The following is a 25,704-nucleotide window of genomic DNA, read 5'->3' as shown; positions in this document are numbered from 1 at the left end:
TTAGCCACTTATTCATCCCATATGAACAAGTTAACAAGATCATGTGCACCGTTTGTCACTTGAAAACAATCAAATGGCTGCCAAAAGCTAACTGAAGCCAGCAATCTTGATCATAGTGGAATTCTGCAGTCACTATGGTGCAGTCTTCTAGACTGCTAATTCTATTGATGGATGTGTGAATGCTGAGATGTCACTACAAGAGAAATGCATCTAGTAATTTTGTGCACATCAGCTCATTACAGAGGGAAGAGGGAATTCTTGTAAAGCAACACACACAAAATGCTGGAGGAATTCAGCAGGCCAGGCAGTATCTATGGAAAAAAGTAAACAGTCAACGTTTCGGGCCAAGACTCTTCATCAGGACAAAGGGGGAATTCTTATTGTTAGTTTATCATGAATTCTAGAACTGGATTTGAAATCTCTGGTTCCTTGAAAAAAAAGATAAAGCGATTAGTTTTATTTGTTGCACGTATATTGAAACATACAGTGAAATGCATCATTTGTGTCAAATCAAATCAGGGAGGATTGCACTGGGGAAAACCCACAAGTGTTGCCAATATTGCATGCCCACAACTCATGACTCTCCACAACACAGTCAAGGGGAGAGTATACAAATTCCTTACAGACAGTGGTGGGAATTGAGCCCCGATTGTTGATCACTGGTGCTGTAAAGTGATTGTGCTAACCACTACTGTGCTTCCCCAAATATATAGGATTTGATCAAATCAGAGTAATAGGATTTGTTCAGAATATTAACATTGATGTAAAGGATCAATCATGATCTTAATGAAAGCACTGGAATGATGGGCTGAATGGCCTCTTTCAGTTCTTGCTCTATGCGCTTTTTAAAAATTTTCAAAAGCGTCCTGTTTTGGTTACTCTTTGGATAACCTTAGTGACCCATTGGGAAAAGAAAATCAAACAGTTTGAATGAAAATGCTGCAGAAGTAGTGCAATATGCTCAGAACAGGGAAATGCTTGAAATTTTTTTACATACTTACTGCTGATTGTTGGGAGTGGTGGGCGGAATATAATCGACATCTTCAGATAAGGAAAAGGACTCCTCTCAGCCAGTGTCAACATTCAGTCCATTGTTTGGCAGCGAGTTAAAGAATCGTCATGGTTTCCTTCTCCATTCACCATGTTAGCTTAGTGAAGCGGAGCTGACTGAAACTCTGACTAAGCCGAGCGAAGTTCCAACAGACCAAGGGACTGCCTTGATTAGGTTTCTTTCTTTCTACCATGTATGTTTACTCTCCAAATAAGCAGAGTGGATGGATGAGAGCGCAAATCCACATGCACATTTATCAGAGGTAGATCCATACTCTCAGAAATATTTCCATAAGACACAGGAGCAGAATTGGGCCATACAGCCCATCCAGTCTGCTCTGCTATTCAATCATGGCTGATTTATTATCCCTCTCAACCCCAGTATCTTACCTTCTTCCCGTCACATATGACATCCCTACTAATCAAAATTTTATCATCTTCTGCTTTAAATATACCCATTGACTTGGCCTCCTCAGCCATCGTTGCAATGAATTCCACAGATTCACCACACTTTGCCTAGATGAATTCCTTCTCATCTCTGTTCTAAAGGAACGTCCTTGTATTCTGAGACTGTGCCCTCTTGTCCTAGACTCCCCTCACTATAGGAAACATCCTCATCACATCCACTCTGTTGAGGACTTTCAATATTCAAAAGGTTTCACCGAGACTTCAATCTTCTAAACTCTATTTTTGCCTTCTTTTATCGAGTTGGAATGTTTTTTTTTGGGATTTGACATAGTAAAATGACATTTCTTAGCTGAAATATCCTCACCACATCCACTCTGTCTAGGCTTTCAAATTCAATAGGTTTCAATGAGGCCACATTCTTCTAAACTCCATTTTTGCTGCCTTTAATCAAGTTGGAATAATATTTGGTAATTGACCCATTGAAATGCCATTTCTGAAATGCCGTACAATCTCTTGCCTCTTCCACCAAACTAGACTGAAAGTTTAATAAATCCATTGAGCACAAATTAAGGAACGGCTCATTAAGTAATAAGTTGTAATAAGTAACTTGTAGTATGTTGTTATTCCTACTGATAACAGATTGGGGTTAATGAGAAAATTAGGTCAATGCTGATCATTTGCAATGATGATTCAGCCTTTACAACTGAATGTATGATTAGAATGTAAAACTAACCCTTATGGAGAAACAGGTCAGCAGTATATTTTTCTATATACTTATAATAACTTTAAGATATGATTTTAAAATATGAAAATTCATCCCTACAGTCAAAATTCAGTGTTAAGATAAAGAGAGTATGAATGCTTAAATCACTTGTCTGCTTCAGTACATAACTTGATTCACCACAACTCAGAACTGATTCCACAACTAACAGAGTCACTTTCAAGGACTCTACAACTGATTCTCTTAGAATTTTTAAAATTTGCACAATTTGTCTTTTTCACATTGGTATGTCTTTGTTTATAGTTTTTCATAAATTCAATTGTATTTCTTTATTTTCCTGTGAATGCCTGCAAGAGATTGAACCTCAGGATTGTATATGGTGACTTTGGTTAAAAAAAAAATTACTTTGACTTTGGTAGTTTGCAAAGTCTCAGGTTGATCTGTGCTTGGTGTTTTTCTTAACCCCGACTGATGGGAGAACTCTTCCTAGCATGGATCACTACACAGTGATCCCTTGCTAAAATGTGCGTAAATCGAAGGCATGATTGGACTCGCCCGGGAGGATTGTGAACTTGGAACGTCCTGCTTACATGTACAATCTAGGAAAGAATGTGCTACTTCAGAAAGGAAGTTCAGATGGCTGCAGTTGAATAGCCTGCTTAGCGCATCAGTACCTTGAGGGTGTCAGATAATGTTGCAAGGGATGAGAGCTGAGATTCTTACAATTTATAAGAAACTGTAAACACTACAGTTGCTCAAAGTTCAAAGTAATTTTATTATCAAAGTATGTATGTATCACCAAATACAACCCTGAGATTCATTTTTCTCTGGGCATACTCAGCAACTCTATAGAATAGTAACTATAAACAGGATCAACGCTAGGTCAACCAGAGTGCAGAAGACAGCAAACTGTGCATATGTAAGTGTAAATAAATAGCAATAAATAACAAGAACATGAGATAACAAGATAAATAGTCCTTGAAGTGAGATAATTGGTTGCAGGAACATTTCAATGATGGCGCAAGTGAGTGTAGTTATCTCCTTTTATTCAGGAGCTTGATAGTTTAGGTGTAGTAACTGTTCCTGAACCTGGAGGTGCCAGTCCTGAGGCTCTTGTACCTACCTGATGGCAGCAGCAAGAAAAGAACCTGGGTGGTTGGGATCTCTGATGATGGATGCTACTTTCCTACAATAGCATTTGACGTACAGTACAGTAGATGTGCTCTGTAGTTGGGTGGGCTTTACTGTGATGTACTGGGCCAAATCCACTACCTTTTGTAGGATTTTGTCTAACAGTAAGGAACATTTCTTGGTCCTTTCAAGGATCAACTGTAAAGATTAAGATTAAAGATTAGGTTTATTTGTCATAAGTACATTGAAACATCCAGTGAAATGTGTCATTATCACCATCGACCAATATGGTGTGAAGATGTGCTACAGACAGCCCACATGTGTTGATATGCTTCCAATGTTAACGTAGCATGCCTCCAACTTACTAACCCTAACCCGTTTGTCTTTGGAATGTGGGAGGAAACTGAAGCACCCGGAGGAAAACCCAAGCAGTCATGAGGAGAAATTTTATTTGCCGTAGGCACGTGTATTAGGAATTTGCTAGTGTGTTGGTTCAGGGTGTGACACGCAACAAGAAACAACGTTCAACAATTATAAAGTATTATGTTTAAAAAAAAGTTAAATGTTATAGGTTGGATATGAAATAAAATATGTGTAAGTACATAAACCCCAGCATATATTTACAATGTAAACAACAGTGCATAAATAGCTTAAAGAATCTACAGTGCGGTGCTGTGAGGAGTTAATAGATAGTGGGGTGTGGGAGAGGTCTAACTAGAATGACTGATCATAGTAACTGGCTGGGGGAAAAAACTTTTAAGATGTCGTCAAAGCTTTTTGTTTTAGTCCTATAGCACTTTCCAGAAGAGAGCTTTTGGGAGTTTGCTGGTTGGTAGTGCCCGCAATGATTTTCCCTGCCTGCTTCCGTATCCTGGACACATACAAGTCTTACAGTGTCTGATAGACTGCAGCCAGCCAATCAGTATTTTAACCAATTGTACCAAATAATAGATGGTGCATCTTTTGAATAAACATATTTTTAAAAAATATAAGCAAATTTTAACAAAATGTACTGTGTCAAAATCTTCAGTGTGTGTGTGTGTGTGTACGTATATAATATCTAGAGTGATGAGACTTTTGCACAGTACTGTAGTAATGTCTCCCATCCACTACATAATGTACTGGTTGGGCACAGGAGTACATTCAGCCAGAGACTCATTCCACCGAGATGCAACACTGACTGTCATAGAAAGTCATTCCTGTCTGTGGCCATCAAACTTTACAACTCCTCCCTTGGAGGGTCAGACATCCTGAGCCAATAGGCTGGTCCTGGACTTATTTCCTGGCATAATTTACATATTACTATTTAATTATTATGGTTTTATTACTATTCTGGTGCAACTGTAACGAAAACCAATTTCCCTTGGGATCAATAAAGTATGACTATGACTAATTTTATGTGTTGCACTGTACTGCTGCCACAAAAAAAAACAAATTTCATGACAATACACATCAAAGTTGCTGGTGAACGCAGCAGGCCTAGCAGCATCTGTAAGAAGAGGTGCAGTCGATGTTTCAGGCCGAGACCCTTCGTCAGGACATTGACTGCACCTCTTCCTACAGATCCTGCTTGGCCTGCTGCGTTCACCAGCAACTTTGATGTGTGTTGCTTGAATTTCCAGCATCTGCAGAATTCCTGTTTGCGTTTAAATTTCATGACATGTGAGTGATGATAAACCTGATTCTGATACAGGTCTCTATTGTGGACTGAGTGTGGGAAGGGGGCAGGGAGAGGGGAATCATGATTGGGAAAAGGGGAAGGGAGAGGGGAGGGAGTGGGAAGCACCAGAGAGACATTCTGCAATGATCATCAATAAACCAATTGTTTGGACTCAAATGACCTTGCCTGGTGTTTCAGGGCTGGGTGTGTCTGTATCTGCCTTACCCCCTGCCCCTGGCACTCCTCTGCCACCTCTCCCACACCCCCCCCCCATGGCGCTCCACCCTCACTGTTCCCAACATCCTTTGCTCCTGCCAGATTTACAAACACGCTCTCCACTCCACATTGACAAATACAGTACTGTGCAAAAGTCGTAGGCACCTGAGATATATGTGCCTAAAACTTTTGCATACTATTGTAAGTTAAATTAAAAAAACATAAGCTTTTGAATTGTATGACAAATTTTCATGAATTTTTTTCTCTCCTCTGACGATTAGAATAATCAGATTGTTATGACTAATTAGCTGTGACTTCAGAATTTGAGATTTGTCTTTAGCACAACGGGTTATTCTTTGGACTTATTTTTACATTTTATTACTTGAATCTCTTTGTACTGTCACTCCCAAAGATTAATTTATAAGTAGACCCACCTCCCGTTCCATAAATCAAATGCATTTCAGAACAGATTTTCTTAGAGGTTTTTTTGGAGAGGCTATGTTGTTACAAGTTAAGTACACAAACAGACTAGCACCTTGATTGTGTTATGGCAAGGGGGAGGTGTCTTTGACCTTTTAGATCTGTCTAGCACCTGTGGTTATCAACCTGAGTCTCTGTCTGGCCTTAGCTTTGAACTTAGTGCCAATTTTTAAAATACAAATGTTGTGATTGGCAGCTCATTATAGAACCTGCCAATTTTTCATTTGTATGGGGTTTTTAATGTTTAAGTTGAGGGCGGGAATGAAGATGGTAGGCTGGCAGCAGAACCCTATGATACATATGGAAAATCAGTAAATGTTGAAAGATCTAAAACAGAAGCAGGAAATGCTGGAAATACCATCAGCAGGTTGTAAAAGAGAAAGACTGGTCAATATTTTGGCTACTTTAGTTAGAGTGCTTAGGAAAATCTTCAAAGACCATCGATCCACTCTGTTATCTCATTACAGATCACAAGTGTAGATTTTCTCTTTAAACTTATCCCTGTCAAACAACTGCGGCATGACACTAGGGTGGTGATTTTATGTGGATTCTTGGAGAGAGACTGTTAACAGATGGCAAATCCTGAAATGGAAAATAAATAAGTTTTTTGTCCCTAAGGAATTGCAGAAAAATTGGCCTCTGTGTAGAAAGTTGGTTGAGGGAGCACACAGCTCACCCGTAACCTTCTTTCTGAATGGTTTTAGCCTGTTCCTTCAGGTAATCCAATATGTGCGATGCAACATCTGAGTTAGGCACAAATAAAGTGAGGGAAATATCCTTCCCTCATTTGGATGCTGACTTCCAGCAAAAAATGTATCTTGTTGGTGTGGGATTAAGATGCGCATTTGGGATAATCCCAGTTTTTATTTTCTGCTTTTTATTTAGAGACAACCCGGTAACAGGTCCTTCTGGCCCAATGAGCCTGTGTGATGCAATTACACCCATGTGACCTATCAACGTACTAACCTGCACGTCTTTGGACTGTGGGAGTAAACTGGATCGCTGGGAGGAGATCCACTTGGTCATGGGGAGAATGTGCAGACTCTTTACAGACCGCAGTGGGAATTGAACCTGGGTCGCTGGAGCTGTAACAGCATTACACTAAACACTCTGCTACTCTGGCACCCCACCAAAGCTTGTTCTTTGGATCCACCTTTCCAATTAAACACCAATGTTAGATTCAATAACAACATTGTTATTATTGTTATATCTAATAACAGTATTAGATTTAATAACAAGATTAGGTGATGGCACAGTAGGGTTAGTTGTGGCCGTGACATTTTGGCACGGAAACATAGCAACACGTGTGGGCTGCCCCCAGCACTACCCTCCTTGATATTATTTGACACAAATGATGCATTTCACTGTATGTTTCAAAGTACATCTGACAAATAAAGCTCATCTTTAACTTTTATAACTCCCAACGTTTAGGAAAACAATTAAGTGAGCCTATAATAAGCAAAAAATAAGGCCTTGATAGAGTGGGTGTAGGGAGGATGTTTTCTATGGTGGAGGAGTCTAAGACCAGAGGACACGGTCTCAGCGTAGAGGTGCGTCCTATTGGAACGGAGATGAGGAGGAATTTCTTTCGTCAGAGAGTGGTGAATCTGTGGAATTCATTGCCATAGGCAGCTGTGGAGATTAAGATTTTACGTATATTTAAGACAGAGGTTCATAGATTGGTCAGGGCATGAAGGGATATGGGGAGAAGGCAGGCTGAGAAGAAAAATGAATCAGCCATAATGAAATGGCAGAGCAGATTCGATGGGCCAAATGGCCTAATTCTGCTCCTATAATTTATGGTGTGATGGTCTGAACAGCAAACATAAATTTAGCAATTTTATTTTTTAAAACTTAAATTGTTCCTGATAGGGTCAAACTAAAAAAACAAAAGGAAAGAGGGTGGTAATGAAGGCAAGCAGATGGAGTTGCTTAAAAGGTCTTAGACAGTCACAGGAATGTTCAGAGAAGGGAGGGAGATGGACATTGTTTAGGAAGAAGTGATTAGTTAAGCATTTAATTATTAGTTTAATTAGCTTGGCACAACATTGTGGGTTGAAGGGCTTGTTCCCATGCTATACTGTATATGGAAAGCAGCAAGAGGAATATAATCTAACTAATGATAAGAAACAATACAAAATCCTGTGCAAATCAGAATCAGAAATAACTTTATTATCAGTGACATATGTTGTGAAAGTTGTCTGCGGCAGCAGTACAGTGCAGTACACAAAAATTACAATGTTATAATAAAAAAAATAGTGAAAAGATAATGAGGAAGAGTCCATGGGTTTATCGACCATTCAGAAGCTGTTCAGGAATTGTTGAGTGTGCATCTTCATGCTTCTGTATCTCATCCCCTCAAGGAAGAAGGATCAAGGATCAACTCAGAATCAGGGTTATTATCACAGGCACATGTCATGAAATTTGTCATTATGTGGCAGCAGTATATTGCAATACATAATAAAAATGTAAATGACAGTAAGAATTACATATACTGTGTATATTAATTAATATTAAAAAGTAATGAGGTAGTGTTCATGGGTTCAATGTCCATTTAGAAATCAGATCTAGAGAGGATGAAGCTGTTCTTGAATCGTTGAGTGTGTGCCTTCAGGCTCCCGTACCAACTCCTCGATGGTAGCAATGAGAAGAGGGCATGTCCTGGGTGATGGGGGTTCTTAATGATGAATACCGACTGAGGTTACACCTTTCTGCCATATATATTTACATCTCTTAGCAATTTGCTACCGTGTGTTGGTGTGACATGCCACTGAGAAACAACATTCAATAACTATAAAGGATAAGGAATTATATACAAATAAAGTTACAAGTACAGATATGGGAAAATGTGTACAAATACATAATTTATTTATTTACAATTTATTCCCTGACATTATTATTGAAAGAGGGCATGTCTGTGATAGTGATGGTCCTTAATGATGCACCATTCTGTGTTTTCTCCATGTTGCTGCAAATTTTGACATTTTTTTTTCCCTCTATTTTTCCGCAGGGAACGTGTTCCACATCTCAGCGCCAGGAAAGCTGACGTTTTCAGAAGCCAAGTTGGAATGCAGGCGCAGGAATGCTCGGTTGGCTACCACGGGTCAGTTGCACGCCGCGTGGAAGCAAGGCCTGGACCGCTGTGACTATGGCTGGCTGGCGGATGGCAGTGTGCGTTACCCCATCGTCCATGCCAGGATTCAGTGTGGAGGGGGGCTGGTCGGAGTGCGGACCAAGTACCGATATGACAACAGGACTGGGTTTCCGGATCCTAACACAAAATTTGATGCCTACTGCTTCAGAGGTAAGACTATCCTTTTCTTTGAAGTTATAAATAATATAGTGTGTACCTTAGAAATCCATTTTCACCTCTTGGAATGGTATTTATTAATATAATAATCAATGGGCCTTTTTTGGGGTTTTATTTTTTATTTCTTGAGATACAGCATGGAATAGGCCCTTCTGGCATTTCAAGCTGTGCTGCCCAGCAATCCCCCAGTTTAGTCCTTCTGGGCCTTGTCATGCCCCTCGCTTTCCATGAAGCACAACTGCCCCCTTGGCTGTTGAATCTCACTGCTGGTCTCATCCATCCGGTCTGCCAGTGCCGACTTTGCATGGTAGGACAGGCGTGTGTCTCTCTTGCTGGGGTAGGAGGCCCACTGGGCTACCCCCGCCTGGTTTTGCGCGTTGAAGTGGTGTACCAAGGTATGGCCACTGTCACATGCAAACAGGTGCTTGGAGCCACAGATAAGAACTGAGTGTCTGGGGGTCTGAAGGTGAGAGAGTTGCCACAGAATGGATGTGATATGCCCCTTCACCAGAGGTGCTTCCCCTCCCTGGACATCTCATACACCCTAAAAAGCCTCTTATTACAGTGCTTACAAAAATGAGGCAAGCAGAATCGGAATTGACTGATTAATCGATAATTGGCTGTAATAAGGGAGACCATTTGACATAGGAGCAGAATTAGGCCTTTTGGCCCATCAAGTCTGCTGTGCCCCTCTATCATGGCTGATTTATTATCCCTCTCATCCCCATTCTCCTACCTTCACCTCATAAAGTTTGATGACCTTATTAATCAAGAACCTATCAACCTCTGCTTTAAATATACCCAATGACTTGACCTTCACAGCCACCTGTAGCAATGATTTCCACAGATTCACTGCTCTCTGGCAAAAAAAAATTACTCCTCATCTCCATTCTAAATTGACATCCCTCTATTCGAAGGCTGTGCCCTCTGGTATTGGACCCTCTCACCATTGGAAAGATCCTCTCCACGTGCACTCTATCTGGGCCTTTCAACATTTGGTGGTTTCAATGAGATCCACCTCAATCTTGTAAACTCCAGTGAGTACAGGCCCAGGTTCATCTAACACTCCTCATGCTTTAAACTTTTCATTCAAGGGATCATTCCCTTAAACCTTCTTTGGCCCTTTCCAATGCCAGCACATCCTTTCTCAGATATTAAGTGCAAAATCTCAGACAATTTCAGGCTTTTTGAGACCCTAAGCAAAACGTGTCATGGAACAGTGTTCTCTTCTGAGGCAAAGGTTATTTTGTATGTCTAGCGATAGATTAACTTTGAGGCATCGGTGGGTGGAACTTGATGTTTGAATCTCTGAACGCAGGGGAATTTTGCATTAGTTGCACACCGAGTTTCTGTGAGTAGTTCTTCAAACTGGGGCTTCGAGCCAAGTTTAATGTTTGGTGGCATGGTAGCATAGTGGTTAACGCAGTGCTTTCAGCACCAGCTGTAAATTTGGGGTTCAATTCCCACCGCTGTTCGTAAGGGTTCGCATGTTCTCCCCATGACTGAGTGAGTCTCCTTTGGGTGCTCTGGTTTCCTCCCACATTCCAAAGACATATGGTTAGAATTAGTGTGTTTGTGGGCATGCTACGTTGATGCTGGAAGCATGGTGACACTTGCAGGCTGCCCTGGAAAATAGTCGTTGGTTCGATTTGGCACAAAACGATGCATACTACAATGCACATGTGACAAATAAAGCTAATCTTTAAAAACATTCTTTAAAACTTTTTGGATCTTATTGGAGGAAAAAATTAAGGAGATGTGAAAATCCAATTTGTTTTATCTATTGCTAATATAAATGGTCGACCCACTTTCGTGTAAGGTTCGGATTTGCTAAGTTACAAAATAAAAGCACATTTTGAACAGACCCTTTCAAGTCGGCAGCTGCTGGGAGTCTGATCAAGGTCTGTGGAACACTTGTTTCTCAGAATTATGTTAGCTTATTTAGTATCTCTATAGAGTTGACTTGAGCCTTGTGCATCTGCATTCTGTTGAACAATGACATAATTTACCTTTAGGAAGCTGTAAACATAATTGCCAGAAACTTATTTTTTGATTTTGTTTGTGGCATTTTTACCAACTCATGCATTGGCTACAGGTGTGTGTGTGCCCGGAATGATTAGCTAAGTTCTATGACTTGAGGATAGAGGATTTTACTACTCTCCCATTCGTGACATTTATTTATTTATCGAGATACATTTTGTGGACTGAATGTGCTTTATTGTGCTGTTAGGTTTTCTATGTTTTTTCTATACAACACTGAATAAGCCCTTCTGGCCCTGCGAGCCACTCTGCTCAGCAATCTTCCAATTTAACCCGAGCTAATCAGGGGCCAATTTACAATGACCAATTAGCCTACCAACTGGTGCATTTTTACACTGTGGGAAGAAACCGCAGTACCTAGAGGAAAGCCACGCAGTCACGGTGAGAACGTACAAACTCCTTACGGGCAGCCGTGGGAAATGAACCCGGATTGCTGGTACTGTAACGTGTTGTGCTAACCACTACACTACCATGCGGCCCCCGGGAGCATTGTAGATTAAGGGCCTGAAGCATTGTTGAGGATCCCTACCACACATCCCACAATCTCTTTGACCCACTACCATCAGGAAGGAGGTTCAGGAGCATCAGGACTAGAAATACCAGACTGGGTAACAGCTTCTTCCCTCAGGCTGTGAGACTAATGAGTACCACCACCAAGATCTCGGTGTTTACTGTTTGCCTGTGCTGCGCACTACATGCATTTTGAATTATTTTTTTTTAACTTATTTGTGGAAATATTTTGTTTATGACCGAAAACTTGAATTTAAACTTTTAACTTTTTATAGGTTGGCACAAAATTGGTAGAAAGGGCAAAGGAGAATATGAAGTGAAGGCCTGATGGAATATTACCGGCAAGAAATATGTAATTAGGAAACATAGTTGGGATATTGTGTTGAAATTGCACACTATGTTGGTGAGCCCTAATTTGGAGAATTGTGTGCCATTTTGCTCACCTACCTACAGAAAAGGTATCAATAAAATTGAAAGAGTGCAGAGAAAACTTGTAAGGACATTATGGGGTCTTGAGGACCTGGGAGTAAGGGAAAAGTTGAATAGGTAAGAACTGTACCGTGCTGCATCCCTAAATAAATATAATAAATAAATTTATTGCAACACAAACAAGATGCTGGAGGAACTCAGCAGGTTAGGCAACATCCGTAGGCCTTGAAGAGGAGTCTTGGCCCGAAACATCAGCTATTTATTCATTTCCATAGATGCTGCCTGACCTGCTGAGTTCCTCCAGCATACTGCATGTGATGCTTTGGATTTCCAGCATATTTAAATAAATTTATTCCCTGGCACCTAGGACAATGAGGGGAGATTTGATAGAGGTATAGTATATAAAATTATCAGGGGTATAGATGAAGTAAATGTAAGCTGGCTTTTTCCACTGGGGTTGGGCGAGACTGGATCTAGAGGTCATGGGGTAAAGGTGAAAGGTGAAATGTTTGAGGGGAACATGAGAGGGAACTTCAGCGGGTGATAGTGTGAAACGAGCTGAACTGTTGGATGTGGGTTCGATTTCAACAATTAAGAGATGTTCGGTTAAGAACACGGATGGGAGGGGAACGGAGGGTCCAGGTGTGGGTTAAAATTCTTGTAGTTTGGCACTTACTAGGTAGGCCCAAGGGGCTGTTTCTATGCTATAGTGCTCAATGACCCTATAAAACAGACTGGAAGATTTTGGATGAGGTATTTAGAAAGGTAAAGACCAACAAGAGAAAATGTAAAGTAACGCACACAGAATGCTGGAGGAACACAGCAGGTCAGGCAGGGTCTATGGAGAGGAATAAACAGTCGATGTTTCGGGCCAAGGCCCTTCATCAGGACTGGAAAGGAAGATAGAACATGGATCCCTTTAGGCAGAGAGGGGAGAACTTGTAAAGCAGATTTTATTATCTAGTCTTCTGGGTCATAAGGACCTGAGGTATAGGGAGAGACTGGTAAGCTGGGACATTTTTTCCTGGAGTGTAGGAAATCGAGGGATTACAGAGGTTTTTAAAAAAGTCTTTTAAGTTTAAAGATAAGGTAGATGGTTCATTTTTTTTTCCCTCAAGGCAAGCAAGTCTGAAACTAGAGGGCATGGGTTTAAGGTGAGCAGGGGAAAGATTTGAAGGGAGCCTGAGCAGTGAGTTTTTCCCATACAAAAGGTACAATAAGAGCCAGAGGAAGTGGAAGAATTCCTGCCGCTGTCTGTAAGTAGTTTGTACATTCTCTCCATGACTGTGTGAGTTTGCTCTGCCTGCTCCAGTTTCCTCCCACAGCCCAAAGATGTACCAGTTGGTTAGTTAATGGTCACTATAAATTGTCCCATAATTAGGCTAGGGTTAAATCAGGATATTGATGAGTGTGGTGGCTTGAAGGGCCAGAATGGCCTACTCAGTGCTGTATCTCAATAAATAAATCTAATTTGATAGTTTACACACCAAGCATAGGCTCATGTGATGACCTTGGTCAGTGTGGACAAGTTGGTCTGGAGTGCCTCTCTCCAAAGGGTGCTGTATAACAATGAGAATGAGGAAATTTCAGAGGAAATAAACAGTTGCTTTCTTTATCTTCATGGAAGAAGATGCAAGAATACTTGAGATATCAGAGAACCACGGGCTTAGGAAGGAAGAGGACCTGAAGGAAGTAGATATCAATCAGAAACTATTCCAGAGAAGTGGTGACAATAGAAGGTGCTAAATTGCAAGGATGAAACAATTAGATTGGATTGTATTGGCTTTGGGCCGGATTGAAATTTCAGACCAGATTGAAGCAGTGGGGCTCGGCCCAAAGCAAGAAATGAACCAATGCTTAGTTGATTTAAACGTCGAGCCTGATTTAAAAAAACTTGGGGAGTCGAGGCCAAGGTTGAAGGACAACCTGGTGTTCAGCTCACTACACCATGAGTCTTTACTTGCCTCACTGAAGTGACTCTGCAGCCTGTGGCCTAGAGCCATCCGCACCCTCCTCAGCACTGAACTGGGTCCGTGACTGTAGACTCAGTAGATCATGTTCTGTGTATTATTTGTTTACTCTTTTATTATCTGCACAATTTGTTTTTCACATATTGGATGTTTGATGGTCTTTTTTTGAGCGGGATTTCTCATGGGTTCTATTGTGTGTCTTTGTTTTGTGACTGCCTGCAAGAAGATGAGTCTCAAGGTTACATACTTTGATGATAAATGTACTTTTTGAAATTTGAACTTTGATTCCCAGCATTCTGAAGAGGTGATTGTGGGGATGGTGGATGATCTCGTTACCATCTTTCTCTGGTTTTCTCCCCCCTTCCTAAGCTGTTCGGGTTAGTCGGTTACATACACAAAATGCTGGAGGAACTCAACAGGCCAGGCAGCATCTATGGAAAAAAGTAGTTCGGGCTGAGACCTGCTGAAGGGTCTCGGCTTGAAACATTGACTATTCTCTTCCATCGATGCTGCCTGGCCTGCTGAGTTCCTCCAGTGTTTTGTGTGCGTTGCTTTGGATTTCCAGCATCTGCAGATTTTCTCTTATTTGTGATCGGGTTAGTAGGTTAATTGGTCACACGGGGGTAACTGTAGCTCGTTGGGCCAGAAGGGTGCTGTTGCCGTTCTGCATCTCTAAATGAAATAAATAATCCACAGATTCTGGCATTATTCCTCAGGACTGAATGGTAGGAAATGTGACCCCACTATTCAGAAAGGGAAGAAGAGAGAAAACAGGGAAAAAGTGTCTTGTTAAACTAACGTTGGTAGTTAGGAAGATACTTTAAAGTATGATGCAATAACAGACGACCATGAAAAGAATAATAGGCTTGAACATTGTTCGCCTGGGTTTGTATAATGAAAGGCAGATGTAACTGTCAGTGAAAATCAAATAAAAATAAAAATCAGAGAGCTTAGCTTAAGTCCTTCACTGATGTGCTGGAGTTCCTTGGGGATGTTACCTATAGATTGGATATGACAGAACTTGTGGCTGTGGTTTGCCTGGCTTTCTGAAAGTATTTTGTGAAGTTTCCCAATGAAATCTTGTCAGTAAGGCTCGGGAAGCTGGAATCGGATTCAGGCTCAGTTAATTAGTTGATCACGTGTACATCGAAACAGACAGAGAAATGAGCCATTTGTGTTAACAGCCAGCACTGCTGGGGGCAGCCCACAAGTCCCCCGCCCCCCCCCCCCCCCAAGTTCCGGTGCCAACATAATTAGCCCACCGTGTTCAGCAGAACAACACGAGCAGCAAGAACAACAACATCCACAACAGCAAAGCAAGTTGCCCCCACCCCCCACTCACCCGCCCAGATAGACGTCTGAGCCACGACCTCGAAGGACATCGCAGCATCGGGACACCTTACTCCAAATGCAGTCAATCAATGGTGTGAACCTACTGATAAGGTGTTGGGGAGTTGGATAGAGAGGAAAGAATAGGTCACTCTCAGATCGGCAGTCAATGACTAGAAGAGTTGGCAAGGATCAGTGTTGGTCCCCAGCTTTCCACCAGCTCTGTGGAGGAGGGGACAAAATGACCCATTTAGGTTCAGGTTCATTTATTTATCACCTGCAGTGGAATATGTTCATTTGCGTTAACAACCAACACAACCTAAGGACGTGCTGGGAACAGCACACATTCCTGCACCAACATAGCATGCCCACAATGTTCGGCAGAGCAACACAGAACCCAACAAGCAACAAAACAACAACAAAACAAACCATTTTCCTCCCTCTAATTTGCAAATTTCCTGAATAAATGGGCAAGAAATGACAGGTACAATGTCATGTGGAAAATATCAGATCGACCAGATAGAAATGCAGAGTACTCTTCTTTAATTGTATGAGATTGAGTAGATGCTGAAAGCGACCTTGGTATGATCAAAGAGATCTTCTACACCGTGAATACAGATGAGAAGCATTGGTTTAATATTGTCACATGTACTGAGACAGTGAGCAACTTATCTTCCATACTGTTTGTACAGATCAGTTCATTGAGGTAAAACTATACCAGGGTAGTACAAAATGTAGCTGTTTGAGAGAAAGTGTAGCGAGCGCCACAGTTTGTGGGTTGCTATTACTGCTTGGGACTTTGGATTCAGAGCTCAATTCTGATGTCACCTGTGAGGAGTCTGTATATCCTTCCTGTGAAATGTGTGGGTTTTCACTGGGTGCTCCAGTTCCCACTCACGGCTCAAAGACGTACTGCTTCATAGGTTAATTGGTCATTGTGAACTGTCCCGCAGTTAGGTTAGGGCTAAGTCGGGCGTTGCTGGGGCAGAGCGGCTGGAAGGGCTGTATCTCTAAATAAATACATAATTAAACCTGTAAGGTGAGAGATCATAACAAAGTAGATTGGGAGCTCAAGAGCAAACTAGAGAAAATCAGCAGATGCTGAAAATCCAAGCAACGCACACAAAATGCTGGAGGAACTCAGCAGGTCAGGCAGCACCTATGGAAAAAAAGTACAGTTGATGAAGGGTCTTGGCCCGAAGCGTTAACTATACTTTTTTTTCCATAGATGCTGCCTGGCCTGTTGAGCTCCTCCAGCATTTTGTGTGTGTTGTGAGATCAAGAGACCATCTTATTATATTCATTTATTTCAGAACCCATTCAGGACCTGGCCCATCTCCTGTGACTCCAGACTGATCCTACGGGGGATTCATTCTTTTCCGTGGTTACCCTTTTGTTTTGAATAAACTTATAGAATCTTTTTGGATTCTCCTTTGTCTTTTCTGCCAAAGTTATCTCATGTTGTCTTTTTACCCTGATTTTCCTCTTTTTCTAGTCCCTCAAGTTTGTTAATCCCTGCTGCCTATATCTGACATATGCCTCTTTTTCTTCCCCCCAACTGGAGTCTTAATCAGTGCCCAAATATATATCACTTCTTACCGAATACTTTCCGGTGACTGGATTAACTCAACAATTTACTTCAAGCTGACAGAGAGCTTGTGGCTGTGCCAGCTTCTTAATGAATTTGTCAGAAAGTTGCACTCATAGAGTCTAACCATGGAAAAAGTCACTAGTGCAAGAAAAATTAGATGTGTCAACCCGTATGAACCAGAATTACAATGCTGTATTTTTGAAAATGAAAGCGTCTCCCTATGATAAATGGAAATATTAAGAAGAAAATGCAAAGGGTGTTTTTTTTTCAAGTAAGCAGACGTTGGTGAGATGACTAGATGTGGTGAGTTAATAGATTTGTAGAATTTTATTGGGAAAATCTGTCTCATCTTACATCACTGCCTGCTACTAGAAGACACACCACAGAGAGGAGAGAGTGGATGGGGGTGGGGAACTAATGGAAAGCAGCTGTATCTGGAACTGAGCTGTAAAAGCTGGAGTTTGACCTACAGAGATCATCGAGAAAAGCTATTTACGTGGCCTCAGTGTAGATGAATAAGAACTCTACAGCATTCAGTGTTTTATACCATCGCCATAACAATCCCGCATCACACAGCTGTGCAGTGTATACTCTCTGAATGTTCCCACACTCCAGCATATCTCACAGAGTCAAAGTGCCAACATCATCAGATTACTTACTACATCTGAAGACACTTTAAATCAGTTTGAGAACATAAAGCTCTACAGCACATACAGGCATTCGGCCCACTATGCTGAGCTGACCTTTTAAACTAAGATCAATCTAACCCTCATATCTAACTCCTAAACAGCCCGAGACTTTTCTTTCATCCATGTGGCTATTCAAGAGTTTCTTAAGTGCTTCTAATGTAGCTGCTTCAACCACCAGCCCTGGCAACACATTGCATGCACTCACCACCCTGTGTAAGGGAGAGTGATAGGGGGGATGCCTAATTCTGCTCCTATGTCTTATGGTCTTATCATCAAAGGTTATGGGCAGAGGCTGCGGAGGAGATTGTCTGTTTGCCATCAGTGGTCTCATAACCAGGACTTGTGATGTGCACCAGCTGCTCATACGACCATCCACCACCTGCTCCCATGGCTTCCCGTGTCCCTGATCAGGGTGGGGGGGGCTAAGCAGGTGTTACACCTTGCCCAAGGGTGACCTGCAGGCTAGTGGAGGGAAGGAGAGCCTTACACCTCCTTTGGTAGAGATGTTATCTCCACCTGGCCACCCTATACTCTCCTCTAACTACCTTAAAAAAAAAAGGTCAGGTCACTGGCTAAATCTTGATCGATGTCTCTATTCACCTTGTGCATCTCTATCAAGTCACGTCACATCTTCCTTCGCTCCAAAGATATATCCCTAGCTCATTCAAACTATCCTCACAAGACATGCTCTCTAATCCAGGCAGCGTTCTGATAAATCTCCTGTAAACCCCCTCTACTTTGCTGTGCTGTATCTGCGGGGAATGTGGAAATTTGTTTAGATTGTTGATATGGAGCCAAGCAATAAAAATAACAGCCCACTAACTGCCTGTGGCATAACTTGTGCACCTCACTTGTGTAAGTTGGGCGGTGACCAAGATATAACTTGGGCTTCTTTGCCCCTTTCAGTATTCCACCAGAACTTTTTAAAGATTAGCTTTATTTGTCACACGTATATTGAAACATACAGTGAAATGCGTAGTTTTGCGTGGAATCAAATCAGCGAGGATTGCGCAAGTGTTGCCATGCTCCCTCCGCCAACATAACATGCCCACAACTCACTATCCCTAATCTTTCCATCCTCTGGAGGTTCAACCCTAGCATCCAGGACATCTTCAAGGAGTGATGCCTGTAAAAGGTACATGTATCATTAAAGATTCACATCATCCAGTCCAGGACATGCCCTCTTCTTATTGCTACCATCAGGAGGAGGTACAGGAGCCTGAAGACACACACTCAACAATTCAGGAAGTTTACAATGTAAACTGTAGTTTACAATGTTTATGATTATGTATTGCAATCTACTGCTGCATAAAACAAACTTCGTAATATATATTAGAGATATTAAACCAGATACTGCTTCTGAATGATTAAGGTGGGAGGTTTGTTCCTAAAGCCCACCTTGGGTATGTAGGCTCTCATCGTGTTCTCTTCCGATGAAGCCTTTGTGAAACTGACTTCCACCTTGATGCTGTGTCCCTTTTGGGAGCTTTATAACTCTTTCTCATCTTGGTCCTAATGAATGCCCGGGTGAAGCCCTGTCCCGCTCACTGGAGGTGTAGACTCTCCCAGCCAAGGGCAGGATCCAAAATATCTTTTTCCCAATGTCCAGAATATTCTGGACCCTTGTCCATTTGTCCCTCCCTAATGATATCCATCCTTGCACTTATCCTGCAAGTAGAACAAGTGCCAAAAATGCTGGAGGAACTCAGCTGGTCAGGCAGCATCTATTGAGAGGAATAAACAATTGACATTTTCCTTTCTTCCATGGCCCACTGTAGTCGCCTATTAGATTCCTCCTTCTTCAGCTCTTAACCTTTTCCAACTATCACCTTCCGGCTTCTTACTTCATCCTCCCTCCCCCATCCACCCACCTCTCCCCTCACCTGCCATCTTGTACTCCTTCCCCTCACCCCTCCTTCTTATTTTGGCTTCTTCCCCCTTCCTTTCAAGTCCTGATGAAGGATCTCAGCCATTCTCTATTTCTCCCCATGGATGCTGCCTGACTTGGAGCATTCCTCCATCATTTTCTGTGTTTAAGTGGCTGATTCCATGGATCCTCTGTCTAAAGTAGAGCAGGATTTAAATGCAAATGTCAAGGAAATTTGACCTCATTCAGCTTCAGACTTAAGATATTGTTATGATCACAAAGAAGAAACAGCAACAGATTGAAGACACAAACGTTTAAAGTGATATGATCACTTTTGCTTTATTCCACAGTCAGGTGGATGAACCTCTGAATCACTACAGGACAATCTAAATGGAACAATTTATGTTGCCTTCATGGCAACTTTATCCCCACACACCTCATGAACACTGGAAATCCGGATGCAATCTGCACATGATTTTCCAGACATTAAACTGCAGCAAAGACAGAAAATCTCTTCCAGAGGTAGTTCAGTCACCGACATCTGATTGTAGTTAGTGCAAACAGATTTTCCATGTTGGCCTGGTCTTCAACAACAAAAATTTCTAAATGAAAGTTTAAAAAGTTCTCAGACTGCTCCATGGAAATGAGCTCACACGTTCTGTCTGATTTGTGGACCTTTCACACCAGAATGGATGTTCCCACAGTCACACTGACTTTGCATTGTTTCTGTACATTCTGCCTATGACAGGTAACATCTCAATTACACCAAAACACATAAATGTAGCAAATGGTATTAACATGTCATTTAGTGTGATGTTATTGCAGCTTATAATAGTGATCTATTAAGAGAAGTTTGGATAGGTACATGGATGGTAGGGGTATGGACAGCTACGGTCCCGGTGCAGGTCGATGAGAGTAAGCAGGTTAAATGGTTCAGCATGGACTAGATGGGCCGAAGGGCCAGTTTCTGTGCCGTGCTCTTCTATGACTCTATGATTCAGGATGTTGGAATTCGGAGTCCAATTCTGGCATCATCTGTAAGGAGTTTGTACGTTCTCCCAGGGAATACGTGGGTTTTCTCCCACACTCCAAAAATGCTTGGGTTAGTAGGTTAATTGGTCGTTGTAAATTGTCCTGTGCTTAGGGTTAAGTAGGTGGGTTGCTGTGGTGGGACGCTTGTTGGGTGCTGTATTTCTAAATAATAATTAAATAAGAGGAATATGCTTTGTACGCAAAAAGACATATTTTGCTGTATGTTTCAGTATACATGTGACTAATAAATCTAATCTAAATCTAAATCCAACCAAAATTTAATCCCATCCTGTGTAACAAGTATAGGCTGATAACACACAAAATGCTGGAGGAACTATGGAGAGGAATAAACAGGCGATGTTTAGGGCTGAGACCCTTCCTGAGTTCATTACTCTGGATTTCCAGCATCTCAGAGTCGGAATCAGGTTTAATGTCATTGGTGTATGTTGTGATATCTGCAGAATCTCTTGTGTTACTGTATAGGCAGATATTAGCTTATTCGCCCTACTCCGCTCCCCCCCCCCGCCCTTCATTCCACTGGCATCATTCAAATGATTCTTTGAAAGTTGATTGAAATTTTTAAAAGAATGGCTCATGCAATTAATTGAATGTCCAAGGGACGTAGGGGTCAGCAGGTTAATTGGTCACATGGGTGTAATTGGGCAGTGTGGGCTCATTGGAAGGGCCTGTTACTGTGCTAATCTCTAAATAGATATAATCAGTGCAAATATTTATCTCATTTGCAATGGCGTTTTCTAACGTCTCATTACGACTTGAGAAAAGTAGATTGGATCTGTTTGAACATTATTGTGTTAAATTCAAAACATGCAACAGATCAGAATCGGAATCAGTTTCAACATCACTGGCATGTGCTGTGAAAGTTGTTGGTTTGCGGCAGCGGTATGTTGCAATACATTGTAATAAGAGCTATAAATTACAATATGAAGTGTATTTATACATAAAAGTAAATTAGATAAGTAGTACAAAAAGAGCAACACTAGTGAGGTAGTGTTTATGGATCCAATGTCCATTCAGAAATCTGATTTCAGAGGGGAAGAATCTGTTCCTGAAACAATGAGTGTGTGTCTTCAGGCTTCTGTACCACCTCCTTGATGGTAGCGATGAGAAGAGGGCACGTCCTAGGTGATGGGGGTCCTGAATGATTGATACCACCTTTTTGAGGCATTGTCTTGAAACTGTCATCAATGCTGGGGAAGTTGATAGCTTTCTGAACCTTTTTCTGATCTTGTGTAGTGACAGCTGCATGCCAGATGGTGATGCCACCAGTTAGAATGGTCTCCATGTTACATCTGTAGAAATTTGTAAGGGTATTTGGTGACATACCAATTCTCCTCAAATCCCAGATTTGAGCTCCCTGTCTAGCAAACCTGCAAACAGTTTGAATGCTCAGCACAGTCTGTACATGAGCTTCATTACAGTTTTCAGATTTTCTAATTAAGTGCTGAGTAATCAATGTTACTTTTCCTGGGGGGTGTCTTACAACATCTGATCTTGGTTTTCTAGTTGCTGTGATGCAATTGTCCATTGGGTCCTTGAGCCAAGGGGGATAATGTCACTCAACTTCACTTGCCCTGTCACTCACAACCTATGGACTTTTCAAGGCTGCCTCCAACCTGATGGCATGAATATCGATTTCTCCTCTGAGTAAAAATAATTCCCTCCCCCTCCCCTCTACTATTCCCTCTCTATCCTCTTACCTCTTCTCACCTGTCTATCACCTCCCCCGGGTCCCCTTCTCCTTCCCTTTCTCCTGTGGTCCATATTCCTCTCCTTTCAGATTCCTTACTCTCCAGTTCTTTACCTCTCCTACCCAACTGGCTTCACCTCTTACCTTCCAGCTACCCTCATTCCCTTCCCCCTCCCCTTTTTATTCGGACACCTTCCCCTTTCCTGTCCAGTCCTGAAGAAGGGTGTGTGTTGCTCTGGATCTCCAGCATCTGCAAAATTGCTTGTGTTTATGAGCCACTAACCCTTATCGGAAACTACAGTCATTACAATTATGTGCTATATTCAGTATAATACTGAGTAACATGCATATCAACATTCTATAAACAAGTGAGCCACTTAAAAATATTTCTAGTCTTGTAATCTAGATAATTGATTTACGAGATATATACAGAGATCGCTGCCCATATCTGTTGTTCAGTGGCAGTGATCTCGCGTTTATTGTGGAAAATTACGGAGAAGACTGGATTGTAAATTAAGGCAATCACTCAAAGTTCAAAGTAAATTTATTATCACAGTACCTATATGTCACTATATGCTATCGTGAGATTCATTTTCTTGTGGGCGTTCACAGTAGATACAAAGGGAAAGAATATACAGTACCATGCAATTCTTAGGCACATGCGTATAGCTGGCATGCCTTAGACTTTTGCTCAGCACTGTAGTAATTTTATCTATTGCACTGTACTACAACAACAAAAAACAAATTTCATGACATATGTGAGTTATGATAACTCTGATTCTAACTCTGAGTCTCTATTGTGGACTGAGAGTGGAAAGGGACAGGGAGAGGGGATTCATGGTTGGGAGAAGGGGAAGGGAGAGGGGAGGGAGTGGGAAGCACCAGAGAGACATCCTGTAATGATCAATAAACCAATTTTTTTGGAATCAAGAGAAAATCTGCAGATGCTTCCTGGCCTGCTGAGTTCCTCCAGCATTTTGTGTGTGTTGTTTGGAATCAAATGACCTTGCCTGGTGTCTCAGGGCAGGTTGTGTCTGCATCCACGCCATGCTTCCGCCCCACCCCCCCGCCCCGGCCAACCCCTGGCACTCCTTCTCTGCCACCTGTCACACACCCTTCCCGTGGTGCTCCACTCTTGCCATTCCCAACATCCTTTGCTCCTGCCAGATGCACAAGCTCGCTCTTTTCTCCTCATTGACAAATGCAATACTTTGCAAAAGTCTTAGGCATCCTAGCTATACTAAGATTTTTGTATAGTAAGTATTTGGGTAGTCAAGAGCTGATTAAGGATAGTCAATATAGCTTTGTGCATGGCAGCTCATGTCTAACTAATCTAATAGCTTTTCAAGGAAGTTACTCGGAAAATTGATAAAGCCAAAGCAGCGGATGCTGTCCATGTAATTCTTATGTAAGATCTTTGACAAGGTCCTGCGTGGGAGTTTGGTCAAGAAAGTTCAGCCGCTTGGCATTCAAGATGAAGTAGCAAATTGACTGCGAGAGAAGCCAAAGAATGGTAGTAGATGGTTGCCTCTCTGACTAGAGGCCTGTGACAAGTGGAGTGTCACAGGGATTGGTGCTGGGTTTGTTGAATCTCTGATTCAAGCACAATGGAATCAATGAAAAACCACACACACACACACACACACACACACACACACACACACACACACACACACACACAAACATCCATTGTGCTAAAGATCTTGATGACAATATTTTAAACAGGATCAGCAAATTTGCGGATGACAGCCAAATGGGGCATAGTGGATGGCGAGTAAAGCTATCATATCCTGCAGTGGGATCTGGACCAGCTGGAAAAATGGCAGATGGAAATTAAAGCATACAAGTGTGAGGTGTTGCACTTTGGGAGGACAAACTAGGTTAGGATTTAAATGGTGAATGGTAGGTCACTGAGGAATGGGGTAGAACAGAGGGATTTGTGAATACATATCCATAATTCCTTGAGAATGGCATCCCAGAGCTTTTGGCACATTGCCGTCATAAATCAAAGTATTGAGTACAGGAGTTGGGATGTTATGTTGAAGTTGTATGAGATGTTGATGAGGTCTAATTTGGAGTATAGTGTGCAGTTCTTGTCACCTACGTACAGAAAATATATCAATAAGATTGAAAGAGTACAGAGAAAATTGCCAGGATTTGAGGACCTGATTTCTAGGGAAAGGTTAGACAGGTTGGGAGTTTATTCCCCAGAGTGTAGCAGAATGAGAGGAGATTTGATAGAGGTATACAAAATTATGAGGGGTGTAGATAGGATAAGGCTCAAACTAGAGATCATGGGTTAAGGGTGGGAGGAGAAATGTTTAAGGGGAACATGAAGGGGAGTTCACTCAGAGGGTTGTGAGTGTGGAACAAGCTGCCAGCAGAAGTGGTGAAATCAGGTTCAATTTCAACAACTAATAGAATTTCGATAGGTACATTGATGAGAGGTGTATGGAGGGCTGTGGTCACGGTACAGGTTAATGGGACTAGGCAGATTAATGGGTTAGCATGGACTAGATGGGTCAAGGGGCCTGTTTCTGTGCTGTTGTGTTCGCTGATTCAAGCACAATGGAATCAATGAAAAACTATATATATATATATATATATATATACACATACATACATACACACACACACACACACACACACACACACACACACACACACACACACACACACACACACCCCTACCTATTGTGCTAAAGAGGACAAACTGTGCAAATACAACAAATAAATACCATTGAGAACATAATTTGTAGAGTGCTTTTGAGGATTATTGTGAACTATCTTTTACTGCAAGAGTAAAGCAAATTGACATGGGGCGGGGGAATGCACAGATATTTTAATGACCACATTAGGAGAGACATGTTACTGCATATGTATGCAACCTTAATGTGCTTTAGTGATTATGGTGACCTTCACCCCTCTGACCCTGCCTCTGTGTGCCCTTGCTTTGATGATTTCCAGTAATAGTTTAGCACAATTGACAGGTATCCAAGCTGCCACTTCCCTATAAAACAGGTTAGAAATTATAATGCTATCCATATTTTTAATTAACCTTCAATTCTGGGGATTAGAGATTAAAGGTATGGATTGCTTTAGTGTTTTCTTTGTAGATAGTCGTTTATCGAGATGTATGAAAGTAGGTTCAGTAAAATATTGTGAGCATCCAGTATGCCTCAAGATTAGAAGTAACTTGTAATAGTAATAGTGGGTAGCAGAAGCAGTACTGGAAGTAGTTGCCATCAGGGAGGAGGTACAGGAACCTGAAGACACACACTCAACGTTTAAGGAACAGTTTCTTCCCCTCTGCCATCAGATTTCTGAATGGACGATGAATTTATGAGCACTATTCCTCCACTTGTCTTTCGCATTATTATTTATTTTTTCAAACAGTAATTTTTTGCACATCTAATGTCTAATTACTATAAGACATTATTTGTAGTAATGTCTTGCAAATCTTATCATATCAGGGAACCACATAACTGCTTTGTAACAAAGGGACAGCAGCTGTCCTGAGCCTGGTGGTGTACGCTGTCAGGCTTTTGGATCTTCTGCCTGAT

General features: G+C 41.7%; 1 protein-coding gene across 3 annotated transcripts in view; it reads left to right on the top strand.

Moving 5' to 3' along the window:
* LOC140211503 (uncharacterized) overlaps positions 1–25,704 on the top strand; it is a 211,065-nt gene that overhangs the window by 43,522 nt on the left and 141,839 nt on the right. For all 3 annotated transcript variants that reach the window (XM_072281269.1, XM_072281270.1, XM_072281271.1), the window contains exon 7: positions 8,677–8,970. In XM_072281269.1, coding sequence (XP_072137370.1) covers positions 8,677–8,970 — 294 coding nt within the window. The remainder of the gene's footprint in view (positions 1–8,676; positions 8,971–25,704) is intronic.

This window comes from Mobula birostris, chromosome 17 (assembly GCF_030028105.1).
Source record: "Mobula birostris isolate sMobBir1 chromosome 17, sMobBir1.hap1, whole genome shotgun sequence".
Classification (NCBI taxonomy): domain Eukaryota; kingdom Metazoa; phylum Chordata; class Chondrichthyes; order Myliobatiformes; family Myliobatidae; genus Mobula; species Mobula birostris.
This window is presented reverse-complemented; position numbering and strand designations above follow the sequence as displayed.